The following is an 11,197-nucleotide window of genomic DNA, read 5'->3' on the forward strand; positions in this document are numbered from 1 at the left end:
CGCTGACAGCTGTGTTCTAAGTGGTAAACATAATCTGCACACGTGCAGGGGCAGTTTTCCCGCCATGTGTTCTGCCTTTCCCGTGATGACAACTGGGCCGATGGGCTGCAGCCAATCAGGGAGTAATACGTCCTAGGCGGAGGATAATTCTCCTTAAAAGGGACGGGGTTTTGCCATTCTCTTTCTTGCTTTCTTGTTCTTGTTCTTTTTCTTGCTTTCTTGCTCTCTTGCTCTCTGGCTCCTGAAGATGTAAGCAATAAAGCTTTGCCGCAGAAGATTCCGGTTTGCTGCGTTCTTTCCTGGCCGGTCGCGAGAACGCGTGTAAGATAAACCCACAGACTTGATCTCCTGTCAACTGACCTTAATTCACATAATAATGTTATTCACTGGAGGGGACATTTGAATCACAGACATAGTTGAGACACTGAATATTAAGAATTCAAAAGTAAGACAGTACTTTTCATAAGCAGGGTGATGAGAGGCCTCTCTGTCTGGACCACCTGCCCCATGGGTATGTTCCAGGCTGTTCCAGTCATTCCGAGGACCTCACTGTTGGCAAAATTTAAACATAGATTGAAAATGTGCATGATCTATGTGTTCTTCTATATTTGATCTTTCAATTTGTTCAATATTAACCAGATTTCTTCTGTTGATGGTTTTACCAATGTAAGTGAAACCAACGACATGCACTAAATCATGCTCACTCTTGATCATAGCCTACATCATCAGTGGATTGATTTTAAAAGTGTCACTCTCCAGAGATGTTTTTCTTGTAGGAATCACACTGACCATGAGCACATACATGGTGATTATCTTGTTTAGACAACAGAGGCAATACAGGCATCTTCATAGCATCAGCCACCTGAGAGCTTCCCTTCAAAAAAAGAGACACCCAGACCATCTTGCTGCTGGTGGGTTTTTTTTTATGACCATTTACTGGGTGGACTTTACTGTCTCACCTACCTCAGAACTGTTTTGGATGTATGACCCTGTCATCCAGACTACTCAGAACTTTGTGGTGAATGCCCATTCCACAATTTCTCTTTTGGTACAAATCAGTTCTGATAAGAGAATAATCAATGTGCTAACAGACTTGCAGACAGTGCAACTAATTTTTTTTTTACTATTTATTTACATTTCAAATGTTATCCCCTTCCTGGTATCCCCTCCATAAACTCCCTACCCCATCCTACTCCTTTTTGCCTCTAAGAGGTTGCTTGCCCACCTGCCACCCATTCTTGCTTCACCCCTCTATCATCTACCTTCACTGAACAACATGCCTCAACAGGATCAAGCACCTCACCTCCCACTGATAACATATACGGCAATACCTAGCAGGAGTTATGGAACTACCCATGAAAACACTTTGGTTAAGGGTTTAGTCCCTCGGAGCTCTGAGAAGTCTGGTTAGTTGATATTGTTGTTCTTCCTAAAGGATTGCACTCCCCTTCATCTCTTTCATTCCTTCCCCTAACTTTTGCATTGGGGTCCCGAGTTTTAAGCAGATGGCTAGCTGTGAGTATCTGCATCTGTCTTAGTCAGGTGCTGGCAGAAACTCCCAGAGGACAGCTGTAGTAGGATTTTTTTCTGCAAGTACTTGTTGGCATCAGCAATATTTCCAGGGTTTGGTGCCTATAGATGGTTTGGATCTCACTGGGGGTCTCTAACTGGCTGTTCCTTCAGTAGCTGCTCCATGTTTTTATCCTTGTGTTTCCATTATACAGGAAAATTTCTGAGTTAATTTTTTGAGATGAGTGGGTGGCCTTATCCCTCAATTGCAGGCATGGTATCTAATAAAGGTGTTCTTTTCAGATTCTAAGTCTTCTTTGTTGGATATCAGATCACCATAGACTAAGGCTGGTCTTCAATAACAAGAAAAACAATAGAAAACACACATAACCATGGAAACTGAACAACTCTCTCTACTCAATGATAACGTGGCCAGGGAAGAAATTTAAAAAAAAAAAGGACTTCCTGGCATTCAGTGAAAATTAAGACACACCATAACAAAACTTATGGGACACAATAAAAGCAGTGCTGAGAGGAAAATTCATAGCACTAAGTTCCATGGTAAAGAAATTGGAGACATCCTACACTGCAACTTAACAGCACACTTGAGAACTCTAGAACAAAAAGAATCAAACACATGCAAGAGGAGAAAAAATCAGGAAATTGTCAACTCAGAGCTGAAGTCCACCAATTAGAAAGAAAGAGAACAATACAAAGAATCATCAAAAACAAAATAATTTTTTTGTTTGTTTGTTTGTTGTTTTGATTTTGAGAAAATCAACAAGAGAGACAAACCCCTAATCAAACTAACTTAAGGGCCCAGAGTCACTATCCAAATCAAAAAATCAGAAATGAAAATGAAGACATAACAGAAACTGAGAAAATTCAAAAAATCACCAGGTCCTACTACAAAAGGCTATACTGAAAACTGGAACATCTAGATGAAATGTATGATTTTCTAGACAGATACCATGTACCAAAGTTAAATCAAGAGCAGGTAAACTATCTAAACAGGCCCCATATCCACTAAGGAAGTGGAAATTATTAAACATCTCCCAACCACAGAAAGCCCAGGGCCAGATGGTTTTAGTGCAGAATTCTACCAGACCTTTAAAGAAGAGCTAATATTAGTATTTCTTAAACTATTCCATAAAAAGAAACAGAATGAACACTACCTAATTCATTTTATGAAGCCACAATTACTCTGATACCCAAATCACACAAGGACACAACAAAAATGGAACTTCAGACCAATTTCACTTATGTATATCAATGCAAAAGTACTCAATGAAATTCTCACAAACCTAATCCAAGAACACATCAAAACCATCATCCACCATGATAAAGTAAGTTTTATCAGGGATGCTGGGTTGTTTCAATGTAGAAAATTCCATTAATGTAAGCCACTATATAACCAAACTCAAAGAAAAAAAGTTAAATGATCATGTCATTAGATGCTGAACAAGCATTAGATAAAATACAACACCCTTTGATGTAAAAAGTATTGGAGACATTAGTAATTCAAGACCAATGAATAAACATAATAAAAGCAATATACAGCAAACCAACAGCCAATATCAAATTAAATGGAAAGATACTTGAAGCAATTCCACTAAAATCAGGGACAAGACAAAGATGACCACTCTCCCATATTTATTCAATATAGTACTGGAATTTCTAGCTAGAGTAATAAGACAACAAAATGAGATCAAGGGAGATACAAATTCTCAAAGAAGAACTGACAGTATCACTATTTGCAGATGATATGATGGTATACATAAGCAACCCCAAAATTTATCAGAGAAATTCTATAGACGATGAGCAAGTTCAACCTAGCGGTGAGATAAAAAATTAACTCAAATAAGTCAGTTGCCTTCCTTTATACAAATGATAAATGGGATGAGAAAAAAGTAGGGAAACAACACACTTCATGATTGTCATAAATAATATAAAATGTCTTTGGGTAACTCTATCCAAACAGGTAAAATATCTGTATGACAATAACTTCAAGTATCTCAAGAAAGAAATTGAAGAAGATCTCAGAAAATGGAGAGATCTCCCATGCTCACGGATTGGTAGAATAAACATAGTAAAAGTGGCCATCCTACCAAAAACAGTATACAGATTCAACACAATCACCATCAAAACCCCAATAAAATTCTTCAAATACATGGAAAGAGCAATTCTCAAATTCATCTGGAAAAACAGAGAATCTAGGACAGGGAAAACAATTCTTAACAATAAAATAACTGTGGAAATCACCATCCCTGACCTCAAACTATAGTACAGAGCAATAGTGATAAAAAACAGCATTGTATTGGTACAGATACAAACAGCTTGATCAATGTTATAGAATTGAAAACACAAAACTAAAGCCACATACTTATGAACACGTCTTTGGCAAAAATGTCAAAAATATACAATGGAAAAAGAAAGCATCTTTAACAAATGGTACTCATATAACTGGCAGTTTGTATGCAGAAAAATGAAAATAGATCCATATTTGTCACCTTACACAAAGTTCAAGTCCAAGTCGATCAAGGATTTCAACATAAAACAAGATACACTGACTTTTTTTTTTTTTTGAACTGTAACACTTTTTTTATTCCATAAAGAAAACAATTTTAACTTTTACAAATAAACCATCATTTTGATTGCAGATATGATTAAAAAATATTCAAACATTGAATTCTAAGTAACAACTTTATAAATATTATATCTCAACACTTGTCCCATTATTTGATATAATCCAGGTATGAAAATAGAACTTTAACTACAGTCACCGTGAAACTAGGACACAGGATTAAAGGGAAAGAAGAGTGTTGGGGAACATTTCATGCTAGCCTCTGTAACGAGTCTCTTTTCCCCAGACTCTGCCTGACTATCTTGCCAAAAGCAATCTACAGATTCAATGCAATCCCCATCAAAATTCCAACTCAATTCTTCAACGAATTAGAAAGGGCAATCGGCAGATTCATCTGGAATAACAAAAAAAAAACCTAGGATAGCAAAAACTCTTCTCAAGGATAAAAGAACCTCTGGTGGAATCACCATGCCAGACCTAAAGCTGTACTACAGAGCAATTGTGATAAAAACTGCATGGTACTGGTATAGCGACAGACAAGTAGATCAATGGAACAGAATTGAAGACCCAGAGATGAACCTACACACCTATGGTCACTTGATCTTTAACAAGGGAGCTAAAACCATCCAGTGGAAAAAAGACAGCATTTTCAACAAATGGTGCTGGTACAACTGGCTGTTATCATGTAGAAGATACACTGACTTTAATAGAAGAGAAAAATGGGAAAACACCTCAAACTCATTGGCACTGGAGGAAATTTCCTAATGAGAACTCCAATGGCTCAAGCTCTAAGATAAAGAATTGATAAATGGGACCTCATGAAACAGGAGAGCTTCTATGAGCAAAAGACATAGCCAATAGGACAAACTTGCAACCTACAAATTGGGGGAAAAATTTCACTAACCCCACATCTGATAGAGGACTAATATCCAAAATATATAAACAACTCAATAAATTAACCATCAAAAAAAGAAAAAACCCAAATCAAAAAAAAACCAACCAACCAACCAAACATCTAAATTAAACAAATGGGGTATAGAACTAAACAAAGAATTCAAGATAGAAGAATCTCGAAGGGCTGAGAAGCACTTAAAGAAATATTCAAAGTCCTTAATGATCAGTGAAATACAAATTAAAATGACCCTGGGATTACACATTACACCAATCAGAATGGCTAAGATCAAAAACTCAGGTGACAGCAGATGCTGGTGAGGATGTGGAGGAAGAGGAACACTCCTCCGTTGTGGTGGGATTGCTAGCTGCTACAACCATTCTGGAAATCAATCTGGAGATTCCTTAAAAAGTTGGAAATAGATCTACCTGAAGACCCATCTCTACCACTCTTGGACATATAACCAAAAGATGCCCCACCATGCCACAGGCGCATGTTTTCCACTATGTTTATAGCTGCCTTATTTGTGATAGCCAGAACCTGGAAAAAATCCAGATGCCCCACAATGGAAGAATGGATTCAGAAAATGTGGTTCATTTACACAATGACAAACTATTTATCTATTAACAACAAAGACATCATGAGATTTATAGGCAAATGGATGGAACTAGAAAACATCATCCTAAGTGACATAACTCAGACCCAAAAGGACATCCATGGTTTGTACTTGCTAATAAGTGAAAATTAGTAGAAAAAAAAAAGTACAGAACACCCAGGACATAATCCCCAGAACTACTCAAGAAAGATAAAAAGCTGAAGGACTCAAGTAAGGATGCCTCAATCCCACTTGGGAGGGAGAAGAAAGCAGTAATGGGGGCAGAGGGAGGAAGGCACCTTGGTGGGAGAGGGGCAAGGAGGGGAATGGGGGAACATGATCATGTATTAGAGGAGGCAGGTGTAAACAGGACTGAAGCTATATGGGCCAGCAGAAAGAATGGAAACAGGCAACCTGGAGAGTTAGGAGGTGGGCGAAGCCTCTAGAATGTACCAGAAGCATGGGAGGTGAGAAAATCTCAGGGATCAACGGAAGGGATCTTGGATGAAGAGCTCTACAGTGGTGAGAGGGAACTTATACAGTCCATCTCCAGTGGAGGGACAGGACATCCAGTGAAGGAATGGAGTTGTAATCCTACAGTCAAAGCTCTGATCCAGAATTGTTCCTGTCTGAAGAAATGGCAGGGACAAAAATGAAGAACAGCATGGGAGAAATGAGGTCCAATGATAGGCCCAACTGTTATTGATGCTGTGGTGTGCTTACAGACAGGAGCCTAGCATGGCTGCCCTCTGAGAGGCCCAACAAGCAGTTGAAAGAATCAGATGCAGATACTTTCACCCAATCAATAGTCAGAAACTGGAGATCCCTGGGGTTGAATTGGGCAAAAGGTGTAAGAAGCTGAGGAGGGTAGCCCCATGGGAAGATCAGCAGTCTCAACTGACCTGGACCCCCAAGATCTCCCAGACATTAAGTCACCAACCAGGCAGCATACACCAGCTGATATGAAGTCTCTGACACACACATACAGCAGAGGAATGCCTGGTCTGGCGTCGGTGAGAGAAAATGCATCTATCTCTTGGAGAGACTAGAGGTCCCAAGGAGTATGGAGGCCTGGTGGGGTGGGGTGGAGGTGGGGGTGGGGACATCCTCTGGAAGATGGGGTGTGGGAGAGGAGGTATGGGATGAGAAGCCATCAGGGGGCAGACCACGATGGGATGAAATATGGACTGTAAAAAAGGATTAAAGTATAAATAAATAAATAAATAAATTAAATAAATAAATAAGTAAGTAAGTAAATAAATAAATAAATAAAGTGGGGGTCCAGAACTAAACAGAATTCTCAACAGAGGAATCTTACATGGCTGGGAAGCTCTTAAAGAAATTTTCAAAGTTCTTAGGCATCACAGAAATGCAAATCAAAACAACTTTGCAGTTCCATCTTACACCTGTCTAAATGGCTAAGATAAAAAAGCTTGCTGGTGAAGATGTAGAACAAAGACAATGCAGGCCGACCAATTGACCCATCAACACATACTTCTGTCAGGAGATGGGGGGAGCTCCTCACATGGGCACCACTCTGCTGGCTCTCTGCTGGCAGGTCTAGGCTGAGAGGAGAGAACCCGGTCCAGCTGAGTCTCTGGACTGAAGTGCGATGGTGTGTGTTGTGGCTAGGATCTCCTGCCATTTGGAGAATAACCACTCTGAGAATAACCACCCTGAGCAAGGAGTCTGTCAGAGCAGGAATTTGTTTTATTGTATCAGTCTTTTGTTTATATAGGGTTGAGGAAGGAGGTGAGGATTTTTGGTGAGGTGAGATGACATAGTGGGAGGGGGAGGGAGACAGAGGAGGGAATGGGGTGACTGACAGAGCCAACAAAGTTATTCTATGTCAGCAGTAGCTAGGCAAAGACAGGTTTAAGCAGGTCGTGCTGAGTAACTGCAGTAAGGAAGTGATTGAGACAGTTTTCAAAACCCGAGCCAGGCTTGGGTTTGTCCTCAAGCCCCAAACCAGGGCCAAGATGGGGCCCAACAGGAGAGCACTCTTCAATGTAAACTTGTGCAACCACACTGGAAATCAATGTTGAAGTTTCTCTGCAAACAAGAAATAGTTCTACATGAAGATCCAGATATAACACTACTGGGCATAAACCCAAAAGGAGTTCCAATATCTCAAAAAGTCACTTGCTCAATTACGTTCATAGCAGTCAAAAGCTGGGAAACAAAGATGTCCCTCAACTGAAGAAGGGATAAAGAAAATGTGGTACATCTACACAGTGAAATATTATTCGGCTATTGGGAGAGGGGATAGGGGATTTTCGGGGAGGAAAATAGGAAAGGGGAAAACATTTGAAATGTAAATAAAGAAAATATCTAATTAAAAATAATAATAATAAATCCAAAAAAATTCAAGACTTTATGAATTTTTGTTTTTCGATTTAAAAAATCATAATTTTAAATGGGGGAGGCTATGGTGATTAACACTTCCACTCCCAGAGCTGGAGAGGCAGTTACCGAAGAAGCCCTTGGACCACCATCTTGACACAGCTCCGAGAGAGAGAGAGATGCTCTATTAAGACAGCAGGTGAATGGCAACAGCAAAGCAAACAGAAAGAGCAGGTGACAGCCAACATTGCCTTCTGTCCCCCATTGCACATATACATACATATTTTATCTGTGCACACACATAGATCCATGCATATAGATACACAATGAAAACATTTTCAATATGTATGTATCTAAATTATTTTTATTTACCAACAATATTTTAATACATGTAAATGAAATGAAGTACAAATAAACAGGCACATGGTATTTTCATATGAGTCATTAAGTAACTGTAGCAAAAAATGGGAACTTTAAAGTCATAGAAATTTTATGAATCCAGAAAAGTTATAATTAGGGAATAGAAATAAAGCTACAATAAAATATTTAAACTATTCTTTAATGAGCAAGAGTACAAAATCTTTTGGAAAGAAAGCTTAAAAAGTCACTATCAGCAAGGATCTCCTTTTGAGGAAACTCGGAAGCAAGGGAATATTCATTTTACAAAGTAAAAGGGAAAAAGAGAATTTATGTAGAAATATCAATCTGTTTTGTACAATTAACTTTAAAACTATGGTTCTTAGCAACAGAAATGTCAAAAGAATGTATATGTGTAATACCACAAATTTTAATTAAATCATATGAAGAATCCTGCTTTGCTACCTGAACCATTAAAGTTTATTTATTTATTTATTCATTCATTCATTTAAATCCCAACCAGTGTCCCTTTCACAGAGTTCCACTTCCTATCCCTCATCCCCTTCTTCTCTGATATGGTGTCCCACCCCATTGTATTACACTGCCCAGGCAATAAAGTCTCCGTAGGGGTCAGGTCAGCTTCTCCAGCTGATGCTAAACAAGGCAGGACTGTTGGGGAATGGATTCCATGACAGACAGCAACTTTAGGAACAGGCACAGTTTGCTGGGGGAATTCACATGGAGACTGGGCTGTACATCCATTACATATGTGCTAGGGACATTAAAGTTTAAAAGAAACAAACAGTATTTTAGAGAAAAATAATTGGTGCTGTACAGAATGAATCCTTATAGCCATCTATAAGTCCAATTTCAGGATATTGCATGACATATCACCTCTGCAGGTAGCAGGAATGTACACATAGATACATGCTGGCACAACAACACTCATAGGTATAAATAAATAATAAATTAATAGGTTTTTAAAGAAATGAAAAAAATGTTTTATAAAAATCTCTGGTGGTGCTTTGAGTACATGTTTTTCACCATAATTATTATTCTGTTATCAGAACCGATTTGTACCAAAGGACTAATTGTGGGATAGGCATACATCAGAAACTTCTGAACCATCAGGCTGACTGGATCATAAATCCACAACAGAACTGATGTGGTTGAGATGATGAAGTCCACCCAGTACATGACCACAAAGAAAATCACCAGCAGCAAGATAGTCTGGGTGGCTCTTTTCTCAGGGGATGCTCTCAGGTGCTTGATGCTATGAAGGTGCTTGCACTGCCTCTGATGTCTATACAAGATAATCACCATGTATGTACTTGTGGTTAGCATCATTCCTACAAGAAATACATCTCTGGAGGTTGTCACTGTAAAAATGAATACCCTGATGATGGAGTTCATGCGGAAGAGTAAGCAGGATTTAGTGATCTGCATCTGGTTAGTCTCACTCACATTAGTAAAACCACGAACATAGAAGATCCGGCTACTACTGTATGAAAAACTGAAAGACCAAATACATAAGAAAACATAGACCATGTATTTTCTTAGTTTCTGTTTAAATTTTGCCAAACAAGAAGTACTGGGAGTGATTGTGACAGCCTGGAACACACTCAGGAGGCAGGTGGTGCAGATAGAGAGGCATCTCATCACCCTGCTTATGTAAAAAGTTGCCTTACATTTGAAGTCATTATTAATATTCAGTGACTCAAATATGTCTGTAAGCAACAGGTCCCCTCCAGTGAGGCACACCATTATATGAATGAAGGTCAGCTGACAGGAGATCAAGTCTGTGGGCTTAGGTCTGTGACCTACAATTATGAAAATATAGAAGCAAAGAAGAGACATATTTGCTAGGACTCCAAGTCCAGCTTGGAAATAAAGGACATTCTTGAGTGAGAACATAAGTAAAAATTGTATTCATCTTAAGAGCATTGTAGAAATTTATTTCAAATATCTGAAAAAAATAGAGTATACATCAAACTTTTGATACACTGGATAATAAGACTCTATCCTCATTTCATTTTTCATACTAGTTGATTATTGGCTTGTCTTTTTAACTTTTGATGTTCCAGATTTTACATCATTGTCTACATTTCTACATGCCCTCCATGTATCTCCTGTATACTTACCATATTGTGAACAATAAATTTATTCACACATATTTAGACAGAATTCATAATTTGTGAGCCTGTAGTGCCCCCTAGTCTCATGTTTTAGAAATCCAGCCCTGTTGATTTAAATTGACTCGTTTTATACTTAACACCTAAAACAGTAGTGATGAGAACAGATAACACATTTGTATAACTGAATAAAACTTACGTTGATATGGAAAATAGTCACAGAAAATAACAAAAAAATATTGAGGGGAGGCTATAATTTTACTGTGCTCTATTTTGTTCAAATACTTTTGTTTTATCTCATAATTCTAATGAAAGCATGGTGCTAATTCATGATAATCCCACTATTTTAATTAGCAAAATATCTTCCTCAATTCATCTATTTTTATGTTTCTTTTTAATAAATCCATAATCTGCATTTAAGACTAGATACAGTTGGAGACCACTAAAGTATACTTTCCACATCCTATTACCATTAATTATCATTATAAATATTCATAGATGGCACTCAGCTTAGTTCCCATCTCATCACCTTTTATGAAGCTGGACTTCAGGTTTAAAAAGCCTGACTCCCAGCTACCATGGCAAACACTGTTTTTCTCTTCCTTTTGAATGGAATTGTAAATTGCTAATATAATCAGAAGTTATGTCTTTTCAGCCATTCGTATTGACATTTTACCTAACTACCACTTTCTTCTCTATTTATCTTCCTACATTCTCTAGGTATCCCCCCCCACACACCTCTCCTATTTTCCTGTTGAGATACTTGTACCCTGCAATTCTGCTTT

The 11,197-nt window shown here is 38.3% G+C and overlaps 1 protein-coding gene and 1 pseudogene across 1 annotated transcript; one reads left to right on the forward strand and one right to left on the reverse strand.

Annotated features, from left to right (window-relative positions):
* Vmn1r-ps18 (vomeronasal 1 receptor, pseudogene 18) lies at positions 224-1,174 on the forward strand (annotated as a pseudogene).
* Positions 9,283-10,194, reverse strand: Vmn1r27 (vomeronasal 1 receptor 27). Its single transcript, NM_134436.2, has one exon. The coding sequence runs from the start codon at positions 10,192-10,194 to the stop codon at positions 9,283-9,285; it is 912 nt and encodes a 303-aa protein (NP_602318.2).
* Between the last annotated feature and the right edge of the window lie 1,003 nt (positions 10,195-11,197).

This window comes from Mus musculus, chromosome 6 (assembly GCF_000001635.26).
Source record: "Mus musculus strain C57BL/6J chromosome 6, GRCm38.p6 C57BL/6J".
In the NCBI taxonomy this organism is placed as follows: Eukaryota; Metazoa; Chordata; class Mammalia; order Rodentia; family Muridae; genus Mus; species Mus musculus.